Here is a 19,924-nt window from a genome sequence, read left to right on the forward strand (position 1 = left end):
AATAAAAGAATAGCTGCATTCTGTTAATGGTGCCATATTTTGTTACTCCCTCAAATATTTTACTTTCTAAAGAAACATTTATTATTATTATTTATATTATGCAAAACAGATGCAACGTTAAGGATCTATATCATGTTATATCAAGCACTTTGATACTGTTGTACTCCCAATACTAATAGGAACAAATTTGCAGAAAAGTTTTGGATGTCTTGCACCGAGCATTTGCATTTATCAAAAATACAATAAAAACAGTAATATTGTGGCAATTGATCTCACTGCTGTAAAAAAATATATATATTCCATGAGTAGTTTTTTACATTTTGTACAAGATGTGATTTTTGGTGTTCAAAGGTATGACAGTGAATATCTGTTCTTCCCTTTGAAGGTGGATCCCTGCATTTCTCTTTGATACGCATTTCAGTGGTTGTCCTCTTTTTAAAATACTTATATGTGCTTAGCAGTTGCTGGTGGAAGAACAGTAGATCAAAGCATTTCATTTATGAGGCATGATTCACAATGGACGTACAGGAATTCTTTAAGGAGTTTGTGTATTTGTTTATGTTGTTGTGATGCCTCTCTGGAGGCCTGCATGCATACAACAGAATTAAGCCTTCTATCTCAAACCTTAGCAAGCTATTTTTAGGCTTCATCTTTGATCACTTCTGCACACTGCCACCTCAAATATCTGTATAGTCTGTTTGCTAGCAGTTAACACAGTTAATTAAAAATTTAAGAACAATTAAACTCCAACAAACTCCTCTTTTCCTGCCAACTGTAAGCATTTGCCTAACTGGCCTATTTTCTTTTTATAGTGCATTCATGGCTCCACTATATTGATATTCCTCAATTATTCTGGCTTTGTTCTGAACCCCTAACCCAAGTTTTAAAAGTCTACAGTTAATTCAGCCCAAACTGCTTACCAGAGTCCATTTAAACTGAACAAATTTCTATTTAAAGACGCAAGATTGTTTTGAGAATCTCCCAATGACTTTAAACTGTTCTGACTATTAGAATAGAATAGAATGTTCAGCCTTCAAGAAACTGAAGTGATGACGTCTTCATTGTACTATTTGCTGAATTGCGATTGGTCTTCTGTCTTGCATCTGTTTTTATACTGAATTTTGATTGGTCTTGAACGCTATAGCAATTGTAACAACTCTTCTGAGCTGCTGACGGAAAGTTGCAAACCCTGTTTTCTTCATGAAAAGCAAATCTAATTGCTCTCTAAATTTCTTATAGCCTGTATGCTGGTGTGCTAGTATTGAGAACTGGAATTTTCAGAGGAAACTGTTCAGCACCAGGTTAAGATGACAAAATTAATTTTAAGTGAATCGTGTGGTTGCATATAACACAGTAATTGCCAGTTTTGAGTAAGCCTCACCTGGGCTTTATTGCAAGTTTTTGTTCTTGCCCCCCTGTGTTGAAAATCAAGCTTTTAATGTTGTTTATATGTCTTTGTGGTGTTTTTAATATGCTTTCAGACAAACCATGTGCAAATTCATAAGTCAGCACCATTGCTGAGTATTTTCTCAATAAAACTGCAGTGAACCAAAGACAGTCTCAAAATCGCGGTTTGAAATTGCTGGTGTTTCTGACGTCACAAACTACTTTGTTACCAATCACGTCAACGTGTGATCGTTAACGGGTGGATCTCTGAGCTGGTGTGAGTGAGTGGAGGCGGGGCTAATTTGCATATTCGTAGAACCGCTTATACTAAATGAGACAAGGGTGTAGAGTTACATTCAAGCTATTTATTTATTAAGGAAAATATTATATAAGGAAAAAACTTTTAAATATGTAATTTTGGTGATCAAAGATGAGTTTTAAGGGATAACATTTTTGACTACAGGGGGACTTTAAGACTGGCTTCACTGAACCTGGAACTGCAATGTGCAGTGTTAGATGACAGCCCTAATTACTCATGACAGGCCTGCGTTCAGCCAGCCAGAGGAATGCCTGGGAATCTAGCAGACCGAAAAAAACATCTTTAAATTGGCTCAATATTAACACAAACATGTACACATACAGTTTAACGGCTGATCATACAGTCAGTATCATGTTATCAAATAAGCACACCCTCTTACACACAATCACATGGAGTGTAAGTAATACAAGCTCGTTCCCTTCTGTCTGATGCCGATCCGTCATCTCTCTCACTTTTACATGCTTTCTGGATTTTTGCGAAGTGGAACCTTCTGTTCCAGTTTTGTCAGTCATGTGAAAAAGAAGTTGCTCTGTTGTGTTACTGTAGCGAATTCAACCGTTCCCTTAATGTTTTGGGACAAATTCGAACATTCAGACCCCTATATATAACTTGTGGCTTTTATTATGACTGTGACATAGTAAAACCCACCTCCTGATTGAGTGTTATGGCTGTCATTAACCCTGGGCCTGTGTGAAGCTCTGGTCAGAGGTCTGAGTTGTGTTCAACAGTCTGTTCCAGCTGCAGTGGAAACAGCAGCCAGTGTCCAGACCTTCCTGTTCAGACGGAGGAGAACCATTAGAGACTCGAGCCAAATCAAAGCCAGATGTCCACAGGCTATTTGTACAAGCCATTCAATAATTCAGAGAACAGCCATTATAATTTAGGCTGTATTGTGTTGTGGACGCTGGATTACACATGTTATATTTTATATTAATCCAATGGAAAATGAATTATCATTTTCATCTTGTCAGGAACGCAAAAGACTGACCTCTAAACCAGCCAACTGTCTGAAACACAGGAACATCCTAAAATTCTCTTTTCTTTTCTTGTCTCTTCTCTTCTCCACTCTTCTCACTTCCTGCAAAATGTAGTTTCTGCTCATCTCATCCCATCTCACCTGATCTCATCTCTCTTCTCTTTATTTCCCTAATTTATTCTCATCTCTTTTCTCACCTCGTGTCATCTCCTCTACTTGTCTTGTCTCTTTGTTCTTCCTTTGTGCTTTCATAAACAGTTTCATTAAAGGTTTTAAGCTGATTTTGTGTGTTTGGTGTGGTAGACCGCAACAACGCCCTCTACCGTGTCATGTTTGGTCAGACGGTAGGCCTACTAGGGATGTCCCGATCAGGTTTATTTGCCCTCTAGTCCGAGTCATTTGATTTTGAGTATCTACCGATACCGAGTCCCGATCCGATACTTATATAATACATAAAAAAGAATAAAGAAGAGAGAAAAAACAGATAAAGGATGTTCCTTATTTTTTATTTAATTCACCTTATTTTAACATGCAACAACTCTGTTAACAAACAGAGCACTTCTGTGAGGTAGCTTGAACAATCAAGTAATAAATAACATAAAATCTTCACTTTTGGACTTTAGTGCAACAGTAAATTTAGAAAAAGTCTAATATAAAAACAAATAGCACCTCAACTTAAAATACCCGGCAGGCATAAAAACAAAAAATAAAAATGTAAAAGAAATAATGTGAATATATATATACATTAGGGGTGTAACAGTTCACAAAATTTGCGGTTCAATACGATACAGAAAAAAGAAAGAAATGTCAGAGAAATTTCCTATTTATTAAAAGAAAAACTATTTTTAAATAAGTTTGAGTTTTCCTACATCTTGAAACTTTCAGGTTTATAAATGGGGGTAATCTTTGAAGGATGAACAAATAATGTTTTGGTAATCACGTTAAAAATAACATTTAAATATATATTTATATAATATTTGAGTTTTGAAGTGCAACACTAAATCCATGTTCATTTACGGCACAATGTTTCTCCTGGTTCCCACGTCAGCGCTGTTTGATCTAATAGAGATCTATGGTTAATAAACGGAGAAATTTGAATGCTTCTCACTAGATCTCGCAGCGATGTTATTACATCAGTGGCAAATTCAAATGTTTTCTTCACTGGATCTCTTAGCACAGTGTCGCTTGATCTCGCGCTGCACCATAGACAGTATAAGAAGTGGACAGAGCCATCTCATTGGAACTCAGTTGAGACAGTTGAAGCCCATTTTTAGCGATTTTTGAGCACTTCCGTTCCTGACGCGCAGACTCAAACCGGCTCAAACTAAGCTTGATGACGTGAGCAACCTGTCTGACAGACGTTAATCTTTTAGTAGCTGTGCGTGAAAATTGCCAACGTTAATCTTGCAGAGACGGGGAACTTGAGCAAAGAGTCCTTTGGCGTGAGTGAGCAGGAGTAAGTATCCTGTTGCTTTTATGGACTCATTATCTATGGGCTTCTCCCTTGACGGGACGTCCCCCCGATTGCCTGCGAGCTTCTCCTATACGGTACTTTCTGTACAGCGCGACAGAGAGTCGAGTGGTTATGACGCAATCGTTAGCCAATTTTTACTAAATCTGTTTCTACGGGGCCATAATGTAACATAGAAGGTAATAGAGCCCTTTATACATTGTCGTGTTTTTTAGAAATAAATAATGGACAAATGGAGTCTTTAAACGCCTCAGATGTAAAGTTATTCGCTGTCAAAGTGACGCCAAAATGAATGGGAGTCAATGGAAATGCTAACGCAAGTGAAGTTCTGCTTCAACATGGCGGCACCCGGCCGGCTTCAACTTCCGGCCGATGGATTACCCCCTTGATAAGCGCTGCACAGATGTTGCTGGTCCGAACTGATAAATGGTCCGTTAAGCACAATATAATGAGTAGCGCAGTTTCGTTCCGCTTTTATTACGTTCGCCATTTGATGTTGCGCAACGTTGTGGTGATCGCGCCAGCGCGGATTTTGTCTGCAGGAAAAATGGTTCTAGGAATCGTTCGGTTTGTATGCGTACCGAACCGGAAGCCTCGCACCGAAACGGTTCAATAATTACGAATACATGTACCGTTACACCCCTAATTTACACATATCCGAGTCCTGATCGGGAGGTAACGTCCGTTTCCGATCGAGTCTGAAACCACGTGATCGGGCCCGATTTCCGATTGCGTGATCGGATCGGGACATCCCTAGCGAGTACACACTGCAGGTGGCCAGACTTATGGGGAAATTATTTAAATTCCAATTCTGAGCATGTAATCATTGTCTGCCTGAATGCTCCTTAAATCCCTCAGGACCTGCTTCAAAAACAACACAACCTCGCTCAGACAGTCTCACACACATGGGCAAACAGAAACAGGTGTGCAGCCCATTATATGCTACTGTACTATTTCCGTCTTTATTATTTCTCCGTTGCATCGTAAAACAGTACTAAGACAGAACTGCAAGCTGACATTTGCATACAGACACTCTCATGCACATTTACAAGCAGAGACCAGAATTAGTAGGTGGTGCTGTGTTTTGTCTTGCCGATGGAAGAAAGTCTCTGGGGTTCAGAGGTTTGAAAGCTCAGATGTCGGAGTCTGTGGGAGCCTGGCGCTGTGACCACACGGCTCTGAATGCTGAAAGACACATTGTCTGGCCTAAGCGTTTAGCAGAGCTCTGGTACCTGCAGCTGTTTGTTCAAAAAAGTCATTCCTTCCTGGTCTAATATTTTCATTTGCCCCCACATCTGAGTGCGAGAGATCCATCAAATAGCTCTGAAAGATGGGTCTGGGTGCACGTATAGTGCAAAGAGTCTGGGATTTCTTTCATTGAACATTTTTATTTATGTTAACACATTGTCTTGCTTCCATTTAAAGCACGATGCTCTCAAATCATGCTGGATCACATGATACACAAAATTGTGGAGTTCATGGAGCTTGAGTGTTGCTGTTATTAAAGCAAAAGGGGGTCAAACTAAATAAAGAAATATTTGAAATTATGAAATGCATGTCAATTTTTCTATTCAACTTTTTACTCAAATTGTTATGGTGATAATATATTATGAATATGAAAATAAATGCATTACACTATTGGTCTCGTACTTTTCAAGTTGACTTTTTGTGTTGCTGCTACCGTTTCGCATGTTTATTGGATTACAGTAATGACTGTAGCAGAAGCCCTTTTCTTTGGCTTATTGTGTGTGCGTGTGTACATTTGTCCGTATGCATGTTTAAATGCGATAAACATGTTCTAGTTGAGTTGTACCACACCAGTTTGAGTGTAATAGTTGTGGTCTGCTGTACCACCAGGATATGGAAAGCGCTATATCCTGCAATGACTCATAAACTCTGTCACGATTCAGTCTTTGGGGATTGTAATACTATGAAGTATTATGAGATTCACAGAAGCCCTCACACTAACTGAAAGAGTCTGCCCCGTGTGGGTGTGCATGTGTTAGCCAAGCACTAAAAGGGTGAGGAGTAGGTCAGACAGACTGTCTCACAGACAAAAAGAGAAAGAAAGACAGAAGAACAGGTCAGTGCTGTCAGCAGGACTTTGATAACAGCTGTTAACACAGTTACAGACAAATGCCACAACTTGTTTGTTATTGATCACAGACAGAGACACAGATTGCGAATAAACACCTCTCAAACTCTCTTTTATCCCTAGTGAAAAATACATATTCCACAATGTATTTGAAATACATTTATTTTATGCTAAGTACACTAAAAATACATTTACATCTAATACCATGCAATTTTATTTTGGGTATACTAAATTGATATAGTCTGCTAAATTGGAGCAACTAATTTTGTACTTAATGCACTTTACTTATCTGGAAGTATCTGAGGTTCAACTAAAGGTATATTTGATTGTGCTAAAGTGGAATTATTGCAAGTATACTTTAGGTATATTTTAAATGGCTTTCATTTAAAGACTGATATTATACAGTGATCATACTATCCTTACTAATAGTGATATTAAAATACATTTTAGGCTTAATAGAAATGTGCATAGTGTAATAAAGAAGAACTCCAAATAAAGTTTAATTATACTTTTTATTTATGTCTCAAGTGAAATGTCAGTAAGTAAGGATTTTACCTCTGATTTTGAGAGAGTATGATGCTCAGTTCAGGCCTTTCAGGTTATGCTGCTGCATTAGTTTCAGCATTGCACAAACTTATGCCTAAACTACAAATGTTTATCGTTTCGTAACAGTTTATATTGTTTTTATTACAGTAGTTTGAACATTTTGTGCTGTCGTCCCTGACTGAATGATTGCAGGCATTCGCTTTGTGTAACGTTAGGATGAAGCGAAGCTAGTTTTTATACAATGATTTCACTTTGTTGTGTTCTTCCTTTGTACCTTGCAATGCTTTAAAATTGTGTCTTTTATTAATTGTTATAATTTGTTGAATGCAATAACTGAAATAAACCTGTATAAAATGTATCTGTGGACTAATACGTTTTATTTTAATATATCCTGGTTTGATTGTTCATTTTGTAAATATAAGCCAAATAACTTACAGTAGATCAAACACAAGCCTGAACGTGTTGCTTTAATGCATAATAAGTACAATTATGAGCCTTAAACCTTTGTAAAAAAGGTTTAAATATTTTAAATATGTTTATATTGTTAACATGGAAAAAAATAAAGAAATTTCAGCAACATTGTTTGAAGGTTATCATGGTAACTTGTATGTAACTTGGTAACTTGCATGGTAAAACTGCTGAAATTGTGTATCTAAGACGTATTTATGTGGTGGTTTAAAACGTGTTAATTTCATGGATCTCGATGAGTCGAATTTTCGAATATGTTGGCCTGGCCAATTTTCCTTTTTGTTTTATGTAGTATTATTATTCAATGCTCTGCCATCTGTATTTGTTCAGTAGCTTTTAGTTTCATCGTTTTTGTAGCGAGACAGGTTTGTTTACGGTCTGACAAATACGTAAATGGGCCACATATGTTTTTTCTAGCTGATAGTTTGTGTTACATCATCGCCCCCTTTAGTTGCTCCAGAAGCCCCCTCTTCAGTGCTCCGCTGGTGCCTACCCTGCATGCAGACCTACTGGAGTATGTTGCATTATATAAAATGTTATTTATCGAAAGACTATGAAAACAGAGAGCAAATATAGCAAAAGGCTCTACGTTGAAACTTTTAAATCCACTATTGTGCTATGCAGCACCAAGAAATAATAATTTACAAACTTATAGATTATGATCCCTTTCAAATAAGAGGAAGGTGGAGATGAAAGGTGAAATACAGAAGACAGTGTTGTATGTGTAAAAAAAAAAAAAAAAAAAAAAAAAGGCTCCCAGACACAATGTATTTACAGGATACATAAGAACAGCATTCGCTGGAAGACATGGTGATGTCTGCTAGTTCACTCAGACAGCACATAACCCCATACGGCTGCACGTCTCGCACAGCTGCATCTGAAGATGAAGAGTCCATCTCTGTTCTCAACCACCTCAGGCCAATGTTCTTAATAGCCTGTTTATACAGGGTGAGAACAACAGAGAGAGAGAGGAAACAGGGCAGATAGAGAGGCAGCAGGAGAAAGCGTACTGTACTGTATGTTCCTGTAAATAGCTCTCAGACAATAGCAGAGAGCCAGAGGGTGTGCGATGTGACATACTAGTTATAAGACACACATCCAAGCAAAACTCTGCACCTTCAATGATGCTGAAAGTGATGATTTGTATGTGCACCATGTCATTCAGGTCTGTAGAAAAGCACCACCGGATTTGTTTGCGATCTAATGCCTCTCTGAAAGCTCTCAGAATGTTCTTTAATGCGGTCCATCTTGAGGATTTGTTAAGGTTCTTTCACTCCAGAACAATGAAACCTTTAGTTTCAGCTCGCAGTTGCTCAGGTGAAGTCGCACAGAACAGGATACAGTTACTAATGTTTTTCCTGTTTTGTTCACTGGCAGGTTCACTTTGGTGTTTGGCTGTCTGGTTCTCTCTGTGTTCTCCACCATCCCTGCTCATGTGGACCTCTCCAATCACTGTCTCCTTATACTGGTGAGAAGCACACAAGCCTACTGTACACTATGCACAGCCAAAGTACACACCTGAAACACTCAACATGAATCGCTGTTTACCCATTTATTTCTGTAATGATGTATTTTAGAGTAAAACATGATTAAATGCAAAAAAAGGAGTTGATTTGTATGGGGAAAAAAGTTTGCTTAAACTTTGCTACATAGCTTTGGCTATTTGTTAAGATTATCCTACATGGCCTTAGTGATGTCAGCAGGGACTAAAGTTCAAAAGTGTGGGGTCAGTACAATTTTATTTTTTGAAAGAAATGAATACTTTGATTCCGCAGGGACATATTCAATTGGACGAAAATGACAGTAAAGACTTTTTACATTGTTTCAAAATATTTTAATTTGAAATAAAAACTGTTCATTTGAACTTTAATTTTAAAAAAATTGGGAAAAGTATTCTGGTTTCCCAAAAATGTTTCAGCAGTTTTCAACATTAATAATAAGAACAGTTTCTTTAGCACCAAACATAATGTCTGCTGAATTTTCATGGCTTTGTCATCACAGGGAAAAGAAAAAAATAGAAAACAGTTTCTTTGTTTATATTTGTTTATATTTGTAGAAATGTGTTATAATATTTCACACTATTACTGTTTTTATTGTATTTTTGATCAAATAAATGCAGCCTTGGTGAGCAGAAGAGACATAAATATCCTACAGACCCCAATTTTTGGAACGTGTGTGTGTGTGTGTATATATATATATATATTTATATATATATATATATATATATATACACACACAGTACACACACACACACACACACACACACACACACACACACACACACAAATACACACAGTATATATAATCGTTCTAATTCTATGAGAATAGGGGAGTCCACTTACTACAACTATAATGATAACTTTACAGAGGAAAATTATAGTGTTGGGATCACTACTCTCAAAACAAGGTGTCAAATGTCAATGTTGCTCTAATGTGGTGTTCCAAGATCCCTTTAAAAACTTTGTTCAGTACCTCACCTTAAAAGACAATCACTTGGATTAGTTTCATCCTTTCACTGAGATGTTTTGCTGGCTGATGGGATCCTCTCAGGTGTCAACAGAAAGCAGCATGGTGCTTTTAGTGATTGAGCATCTCTGTCCCATTGGGCTCTTGGTGGAGTTGGGCCAAGGTGTTCCTGTTTCAGTTAAAGAGTCTGTATTGAGAGACATTCACAGACTCTGAGCTGACCTAAAGCAGGAGAGGATGGTGTGTACCCCACTGGTGGGAAAGCAGGACCTACACAGCCTCCGTATCAGATAGTACTCAGGATAAGCAAACAGTGTTGTGTCAAGCCGTGGGAAACTCAGCCCGGCTGTCACAGTGGATTAGGACAGGACAGTTTAAAGCCTATCCCAGGCCTCTTGCGCCTTAGAGATGGGGCAAACGTGAAATATGACCTGTGAAAAGGTTCATTTGTCCATCAACAGCTACAAAGAGTACTTGATATTTAGACATAAACATTTTGAATAATCGAGATGCAAAGCACTGTATATCCAACACTGATTCTTGAGAAGAACTAAAAAAAAAGAAAATTTGCTCTGTTAGTTTATAAAATGGCAACATCCATCAGATCCATCAGAGAAGATTCTTTACACCTAGTTTTATTTGATTTTCTCTTTTGGATCTTAAAATTATAGGCCTATATTATGAACCACTAACCCCAAAACTAAATTCTAAATTCAGGATTTTATGTAGATCAAAATATATATTATTAACAATGCTGGGTAGTAATTGATAGTAACCGTAATCAGATTCCAAAAATTAAATACTTGTAATTATATTATATTATTTTTTAAATACTTGATTACTTAATATTCACAAAAATTGCAGTAAATAATTCAGAATGTATTGATTTTCCCTAATTCTTCTTTTTTTTATCTTTTCCTTTTATCAAACATTTTGTGGAATTGCACACACAGACTGGCCACTACTCAGGCGACTATGATTACATGGAAAATTGAGAGGCCATATACAATATATATATATATATATACTCACCTAAAGGATTATTAGGAACACCATACTAATACTGTGTTTGACCCCATTTAGCCTTCAGAACTGCCTTAATTATACGTGGCATTGATTCAACAAGGTGCTGAAAGCATTCTTTAGAAATGTTGGCCCATATTGATAGGATAGCATCTTGCAGTTGATGGAAATTTGTGGGATGCACATCCAGGGCACGAAGCTCCCATTCCACCACATCCCAAAGATGCTCTATTGGGTTGAGATCTGGTGACTGTGGGGGCCATTTTAGTACAGTGAACTCATTGTCATGTTCAAGAAACCAATTTGAAATGATTCGAGCTTTGTGACATGGTGCATTATCCTGCTGGAAGTAGCCATCAGAGGATGGGTACATGGTGGCCATAAAGGGATGGACATGGTCAGAAACAATGCTCAGGTAGGCCGTGGCATTTAAACGATGCCCAATAGGCACTAAGGGGCCTAAAGTGTGCCAAGAAAACATCCCCCACACCATTACACCACCACCACCAGCCTGCACAGTGGTAACAAGGCATGATGGATCCATGTTCTCATTCTGTTTACGCCAAATTCTGACTCTACCATCTGAATGTCTCAACAGAAATCGAGACTCATCAGACCAGGCAACATTTTTCCAGTCTTCAACTGTCCAATTTTAGTGAGCTCTTGCAAATTGTAGCCTCTTTTTCCTATTTGTAGTGGAGATGAGTGGTACCCGGTGGGGTCTTCTGCTGTTGTAGCCCATCCGCCTCAAGGTTGTGCGTGTTGTGGCTTCACAAATGCTTTGCTGCATACCTCGGTTGTAACGAGTGGTTGTTTCAGTCAAAGTTGCTCTTCTATCAGCTTGAATCAGTCGGCCCATTGTCCTCTGACCTCTAGCATCAACAAGGCATTTTCGCCCACAGGACTGGCACATACTGGATGTTTTTCCCTTTTCACACCATTCTTTGTAAACCCTAGAAATGGTTGTGCGTGAAAATCCCAGTAACTGAGCAGATTGTGAAATACTCAGACGGGCCCGTCTGGCACCAACAATCATGCCACGCTCAAAATTGCTTATATCACCTTTCTTTCCCATTCTGACATTCAGTTTGGAGTTCAGGAGATTGTCTTGACCAGGACCACACCCCTAAATCCATTGAAGCAACTGCCATGTGATTGGTTGATTAGATAATTGCATTAATGAGAAATTGAACAGGTGTTCCTAATAATCCTTTAGGTGAGTGTATATATACAGTATATGTACTCACTTTTGTTGCCAGCTATTTTGACAATAATGGCTGTATGTTGAGTTATTTTCAGAGGACAGTAAATATATACTGCTATACAAGCAGCACATTGACTACTCTAAAATCTAGTTTCAAAGTTTAATTTCTATAGTATTGTCCCTTGAGAAGATATACTAAAATGTTTGCTGAAATGTGAGGGGTGTATTCACGTTTGTGAGATATACATATATTATATATATATATATATATATATATATATATAAACCCTACTTGGGGAAACCCTAATGTAATGCAATGTTTAGTGCACTTCATGTTGTTGATAACAAAAATGGAATGGAAAAGGGATTTTTTCTTACAAAATTATACTATTTAAATCAATGTTATATTTCCTGTGAAATTATGTTTCTAACTACAATTTGAATCATGTCATTTGTATTCAGTAATGGACTACAGTTTAGTAGTTAAAGAAACTACTAAATACAGTATACATATTTTTTAAGGTTAGTATTAGGTCAACCCAAAGACAGACTTCATCTTCCAAGCTTGACTGCATTATTTATTTGTTTGTTTGTTACTTTTTGTTTGTTTTTTGTTTATTTGTTTTGTTCGCTTGCTTGCTTTGTTTCTCGGTACTCAAGAATCTGTGCCAGGTGTTCCAAAAGCTTGTAAGTTTCAACTTTTCACCCGATTGTAAGCGCATTTAGCATCAGTGAGCAGTGTAACGTAAGTGCATGGTGTTTCTCAATGAGAGGTGCAGTGTTATAAACTCTATGCAGACAGATGTTTTAATCAGGTGAAACCCTCTGTGAACTCAACTGGGGTTTATCTAACAGTGCAATTAGCAGGCACCAGGAATGTGTCAATGATGGATTAGCTGAGAGGTTAATTATGCTACAGTAGCTAGACTCCTGTGGTGAACCAGGTTGTATATGGTCCTGGTAAAGCCTATGTTATGGGGACAAAATGTCCTCACAAAGTTAGCAATATCCGAAATCCTTGTCCTTGTGGGGATATTTTTTGATCCCCATGAAGAAAAGACCTTATAAATCATAGTGATGTTTTTTGAAAATGTAAAAATGCAGAAATTTTTCAGTGATGGGTAGGTTTAGAGGTTTGGGGATAGAAGGTACAAATCATTATGTCTATGGAATGTCCCCATAGCATATATACAATAAGCATATTCTGTACTTATTTTTTGTGAGATAGTTTTAATCCATTGCCATATTGTATTAATTGTATCCATTAAGTGGTGCATCTGATGTCATGAAAGGTCTTTTTCTGATTTGCAGGAGTTTGTGATGATTGTTGTATTCGGTCTGGAGTACATCATTCGCATCTGGTCGGCTGGATGCTGCTGTCGTTACAGGGGATGGCAAGGACGACTGCGCTTTGCTAGAAAACCATTCTGTGTCATTGGTAAGATGAAAAAACGTGTTCTGTGAGTGTGCTCTCCACCCGTGTATGTGTGTTTGTAGAGGGTGATGGATCTGCTGTATGGGTGTGGATGTTGACAGATGCTCGATAGGCTAATGATAACACCTCTGCCCAGAATCGATGACTGGCTCAAACATACATAATGATGACTGAAAGAGTTCTTTTTTAATTCCCTCTTAAAGGAAAACGAGCAATAACTACCAATGAAGGATTACAGGCAATAAGTAAAGAGTGCTATTTATATAATATTTATTACACTAGTGGGGTATATGTGGTATTGTGTTGTATGAGGGTAATTTAGGCTCCTGTGTGAATATATCAGAGTCGTGTGGCACACACTAAACCTCATCTCCATTCATTAAGAGACAGAGTCCCATCAGAACCCCATCAGCACTCTGACTAACTCTGAATTATGAAACAGAAAGAAAAAGGAAACAATTTCCCCTCTCTGCCTAACACATTTATTCAGCATGTCCCATTAGAAATTGTGTAAAGTTTTTTGCATATTATATACACCGACAGACCCTTAATGAAGCTCACTCACTTTATGTGATAATTAACCACATCCCCTGTTTGTTCTCTTTGCACACAAATATAAAAACATATTCATCTTCAACTTCATGCAGAACTTTTTCATGGCAACTATTAAAACATTTCAGTGATTAAAAAAATAAATTGGTTTAAACAACTTATTAATTGAGGAACATTCTGGCAGTGACCTGTTTACCTAACTTTTTTTGTTTTTGGGGTGTACTAGAATATGCTTTCATGCTTGATTGTTAAAAAAACAAACACATTATTTTTCACATATTTTACCAAAAGCACCATGTAGTTCCTGTTTCGATGAAGCCCCTCCTTCTGAAACTCGAAATGTGCTATGATTGGTTAGCTGGCCCAGTGTGTTGTGATTGGCAACGCTTAGCACGTGTTCGGGAAATGTCATGCCCCTTACCATAACCTTGAGTTTCATTTCTTCAGGTGTAAATATTAAGGATGGCGTCAATTTCAAACCAATTCAAGCCTGATTCAGATGACCATGATTATGATTTTCGTAGTTTCTCTATTGGTTATGATTTTTCGATTTCCATATTTTAGAATGGCTTTTGTTCTCAATGACCCTAAACAGCTTTCATTCCCATCTGTTTGTGTTCCTCAATGTTCCATTTTCACCATGTAGCAACCTTCAAGCATTGTGAGATTCAAATTTCAAATAACAGACTTTTAGGAGGCCACTTTCAGAATGTGTGACACAAGAACAATCTTATTTCAAACCTCAAGTGTAACATTCAGCAGGAAAATATGACGGAGGTGATTTGAGTAAAGAACAATATTATCCCTGACCCTGGTTAATCTGGAGAGGTTTTTCAGTGTGCAGCGGAGCATTAGATATGCTGTTCTGTTAGGCTGTGGCTTCCCTGCTCTCTCTTGGCCCCTCTCAGGGAAAACAACATAACAGACAAGTGAAACAGACTAATTTTTGTAATATCTCTGTCCCTGATATCTGAGAGCTTCTGAGAAATACAGCAAGCTTAGTTTATAGGTAAAAGGGCTTCGGTGCTCTTGAAATGGGTGGTGGGTGGTCCTAGTCCAATTATCAATATATTTATATTGTTCTATAGGTACATTATTGTACAAATGTACAAATTATCACTGAATCTTTTCTCTCTCTCTCTTTTTTGTGTTTCAGACATTATTGTGCTCATTGCATCCATCGCAGTGGTTTCAGCTGGTAGCCAGGGCAATATTTTTGCCACGTCTGCACTCCGCAGTCTGCGTTTTTTGCAGATCCTGCGCATGGTGCGTATGGACAGGCGAGGTGGTACCTGGAAACTGCTTGGATCTGTAGTCTACGCTCACAGCAAGGTATACTGAACATTATTTGATGGCAAAAATTTGTAAATGAGCTCAGGTCATGACATTGCGTGTGAGTTTTCATGTCGAGGCAGACATGTGACCCCACAATCAACCTTTCTTTCCAGCACCGCTTGGACTGAAACTCCATCCACAGGCTGCAGCCAAACCACAAGCTTCCTCAGTCCTCAGTTACCCGCCATTTAGTGGAGAGATTAGGGGTCCCCGAAATGAATCATTATGGTCGATATAATAGCAGAGTTACTTATTTCTATCTCCTCTCAGGCTTAAGCGTTTACATTTTCCTGACATCTCTGATCAAACCTAAAAAACAAAACAAAACAAAAAACAGCTTAAACCAACCTGGTTTGCTTGTCTTTGGTAATTCAGCCTGGATTAAACTGGTCCTCCTTTTTTTTAGCTGATTTAGCTTGTTAGCCCAACCTAATCAGCTGACAATCTCTTTAAAACCAGAAATATAAAAAAGGTTAAAAGTTTTAAATTACTGTATAACACAGTTATTTTTCCAGCCTGGCCATGCTGGTTTTATCTGGTTTAAACTGGTCTCCCATTCTGATGCTCAGCTGATTTAGCTGATATTTTAACTTGAACAGATCGCAACCTCTTTAAAACCAGAAATGTTTAAAAACGAATTGAATTGAAGGTTAATAATTATGTTTCTGCAGGAAATATTCATATGTTTGTAGATATGTCTCTATTTGTTGGATGTTTAATATTGTGATATTTGTTCCAGGAACTTGTGACCGCCTGGTACATTGGCTTCTTGGTGCTGATCTTTTCTTCATTCTTGGTCTACTTGGTGGAGAAAGAATTTAACAAACAGTTTGCCACCTACGCCGATGCTCTTTGGTGGGGTACGGTAAGTCTACCTTAAATGCCTAAATTTGTGCAAATTTTCTCCCTTTTTCATATCTATATAATATCTATATAGAATCCATCCTCACATTGTGGTTTTAGGATGCTCATTTATATGCATTGCCAGTGTCTCACTGTATTTTATGCATTAATCAATAAATGAGTTACAACCATTGGCCTTGACAGGGTTTAGTTGTTGTGGACACACAGCAGGACTGGTCATGGTTCCTCACCAGCTGACTTAACAAATCAATGCATGTAATTTCCTGCTCCTACCAAGCACAAATGGAGCTGTTTCAAAGAGTTGTGAGGTCAGTTGAGGGTATAGTCTTCTGCTGTAGAGCTCAGATGCAGAGACAAACCAGCAGCGGCCCAATATTAAGCTGCCACACAGTATTTACACTGGGTTGAGCCCAAGCCAGCGTCTGGAGCTGACAGGCAGGCTTCCGAGGAGGAAAACAGGAGAACGGGAGTCTGGCTTTGTCTGTGTGGAGTCTGTGAGCTCCCTCACTCCTACTCTTTACCTCAATGTGCTGTGAAAGGCCGCAGTGCTCTTTGCATTTGACAAATCACTCACTTTTACTGGATGTGTTGAATTTGCTTTGGCCCGGCCTTTGTTTAAGTATCCCCTGCCTGCAAAAATCCAAAGCGCTCACTTATGAGTGTGGAAAGGAGTGCGAGATGTTAGACTGATCTTTTTTTATGACAAGCCACCAAAGTATTTCTCTTGCTGAAAGATGGATCTAATACCGTGCGTCTGTGTGGCCGTAACTTTAGAATACAGCTTGGTTTAGCTTTGGTGTTTATGGCTGTTTAGTATGGCATAACAGACAGAATTTAGTGCATGTTTGGTAGCCTTTGATTTTCCACTGCAACCTGGTAAGGATTCGATCTATGTTTGGTCATTATGTAGATAGAATCAGAGTGTGAGAGGTTACTACTCCTCCTCATACATGGGTGAAGGTGATGTGTGGAGTGTTAAAAGTACACTGCCGTCCTGCAAACAGACGTATATTTCAATGCTGTCTGCTTGTGGGAAGTCAAAATTTTATGCTTACCAAAATGACCCTAGACTTTTAAACACATTTTTCTTTAACCCACATTCTTTCTTCAGATCACGCTCACCACCATTGGATATGGGGATAAGACTCCACAGACTTGGACCGGGCGGCTTCTATCTGCAGGTTTTGCTTTGCTGGGCATCTCGTTCTTCGCTTTGCCTGCTGTGAGTAACCCAAAAACTTATATGTAGAGTCTACTGTGGACTCATATTCTGAAAAACAGTGCTTTATATTACAATGGGTGTATAAAAATATAAATTAAAAGTATAGTGTATATTCAAAAATGAAAATTCTGCCATCATTTACATTTATGTTCTTCCAAACCCAAATGATTTGCTTTTATGAAACACAAAACATTGCTTTCTTCCATATAAAAATCCAGTGTTAAAAAACATTATGGAAGTATGACTTTAATGTCATGACTTCAAGTCTTTTAAAATCATATAATAACTTAGTGTGTATAAAAATAAGGAAAGCAAACAATTTAAAGAGCTTTGACCTGACTGCTGCAGATTCATGTCGGCGTTGATAGTGTTGCTTTAGAAACGCACAATTCCGAGAATGAGGATGTGAACAGCTCCGAGTAGAATGTCACAGGTTGCCATCTCTTAATTACAGTAATTACGTCATGGCGTGAGCGCAGAAAAAGCTATTTGTTTTGGTTCAGGTGGAACTGTAAAAGCTGGCTGCTGTTTGTATGTGGCACTCAGTGACTGTGTTTACAAATCTGCATAGCCTCACGGAATCTACCGATGACGTGTGATGTCTGCGCAAGCAGGGTGTGCGGAGGTATGGAAATAAGTTGACAGGCAGGTAGGATATTCTATCATTGCATTCGGACCAAATGCAACGATTGGACGAACATTCTTTGGTCCTGGGACTTCCATAGCAGAGATATGTACATTTAGAACACTTCTATTATTGATTGCTATCAGGATGTGAAGAGAGTTCCAACCAATGTAACAAAAAGTGTTTGAACATTGCCTACCCTAGCTTTAACGTCCCCAATGACATCTGTTCAATGATAACGTGCACTGGCACAAGGGTTGAACTATAAGCTACCCGTCACTTACATAAAAATTGCAGGAATTAGCAAACAACAACAACAATCCGATCAATTCTTGATGGACAAAATCAAGTCCCTCTCTACATTTCTTCTCTTTTGAAAAGTCAATTCACTCTGAATATATGACACAGTAGGGAAGAAAACACCATTTTCATTCCTACTTTAAGACGTTATTCACAAAAAAATCTGAAAACCTGGTCACTATTCGCTTTCGGATTTAAGGAACTCGTTTTGTGTTCCACAGAAAAAAACAAAGTCATGTGGGTTTCAAAAGACAAAAAAAAAAAAGAATTTTCATTTTTGGATGAGCTGTTCCTTTAAAAAAAAAAAAAAAAGCGATTAAATTGTTCTGAGGTTAAGCATTAGGTTAGGTGTTATTTCATGAGACCCTTCTTATCCTGACTCTTTAAGTGATCTCACTTACGAGCGATAGGGGATTTGTGGTCTTTTAGGAGAAAACTTGAAATCACTAATAGCATTTTTGTGAGCCCAGGCAGACTGTTTGTACTGTGATGATTTTTATGATGTGTTTGAGAACGCACAGTGTGTGTGCCTGTAAAGCCCCTCAGCGGCCTGTCTGACTCACTCTCGTCAATTGTTCTGTAATTCTCTGCTCACAAATGTGTGCTGCACACTCACAGTCTCTCTTAGTCCAAATCAGCGGATTGAACCTTAGTAATAGGTGACGTTTGTTTTCTTTCTGTGGGTGGGTGTGGGTGTAGGGTATTCTTGGCTCTGGCTTTGCTCTGAAGGTCCAAGAGCAGCACAGACAGAAGCACTTTGAAAAGAGGAGAAACCCAGCAGCCAGTCTCATACAGGTAAGCTCACCTCATGTGAAACACTTGATCAGTCAGACATTCTGATTGGAAGTAACTCATCACATGCTGCTTCATTAGCATTAAAAAAAAAGTATAAACCTTTCAGTGCTACTGCATCAATAGCTAATGCTCAACTCTAAAACCAAAAAGAACTTGGCCAGATTTATTCTGTATGTATGATCTGCCCTATCTTGATTCTGATGCTCAAAGGTCAGTTCCACTGCAATGTACTCATACACTGCATACAATTACCATGTTAATATCAGTTCATGCCTGCAAATTTGATAAAGGAACATATGGAAGACAATGGCACTCTGGCATTTAAATTGTTTAATGTGACATGTTGAAATGAATAATTCACAAAAAACATGGTTAATTACAAAATTAAAATCATTTTCTTCAGTTTATTTGTCTTCTTTTCCAGTTAAAGCATCTAAACGTTATCATAATGATAATAATAATAATATTAAAAATATATTGACTATCTGCATATCTTATGCTTTTGATATGATTTTGCTTTTCAAGTAAATTAATTTCTTCAAATAAAACATCTAAACAAATAATAATAATAATAGTTACAAATATTTTTTATATATCTGCAGATCTTATGCAGTTTTATGTTACTGTATATGTTGAGATATTATTCGAGGGATGCTTAGATATTTTACCAGACAGGAAGACAAAAATACTGATTAATAAGGACTGTTTTTGTAGTGAACCATGTAAATTTTTTTAAAACAAAAGAAGAGAAAACGAACAATTACACGAGCATTGATTACATGGGGACTATTATCTTCCATCAGAGCCAAAGGAAACACTTGCCGATATTTATGATGTGTTTC

General features: G+C 37.9%; 1 protein-coding gene across 9 annotated transcripts in view; it reads left to right on the top strand.

The window, feature by feature from the left end:
* Nucleotides 1-19,924, top strand: part of kcnq5a (potassium voltage-gated channel, KQT-like subfamily, member 5a) — a 145,605-nt gene that overhangs the window by 99,931 nt on the left and 25,750 nt on the right. For all 9 annotated transcript variants that reach the window (XM_056236994.1, XM_056236993.1, XM_056236997.1 and 6 more), the window contains 6 exons: nt 8,639-8,729; nt 13,266-13,392; nt 15,098-15,273; nt 16,016-16,141; nt 17,252-17,362; nt 18,987-19,082. In XM_056236994.1, the coding sequence (XP_056092969.1) occupies nt 8,639-8,729; nt 13,266-13,392; nt 15,098-15,273; nt 16,016-16,141; nt 17,252-17,362; nt 18,987-19,082 (727 nt within the window). The remainder of the gene's footprint in view (nt 1-8,638; nt 8,730-13,265; nt 13,393-15,097; nt 15,274-16,015; nt 16,142-17,251; nt 17,363-18,986; nt 19,083-19,924) is intronic.

This window comes from Rhinichthys klamathensis, unplaced genomic scaffold, assembly GCF_029890125.1.
Source record: "Rhinichthys klamathensis goyatoka isolate OS25496 unplaced genomic scaffold, OSU_Roscu_1.1 h1tg000474l_1, whole genome shotgun sequence".
Taxonomy (NCBI): domain Eukaryota; kingdom Metazoa; phylum Chordata; class Actinopteri; order Cypriniformes; family Leuciscidae; genus Rhinichthys; species Rhinichthys klamathensis.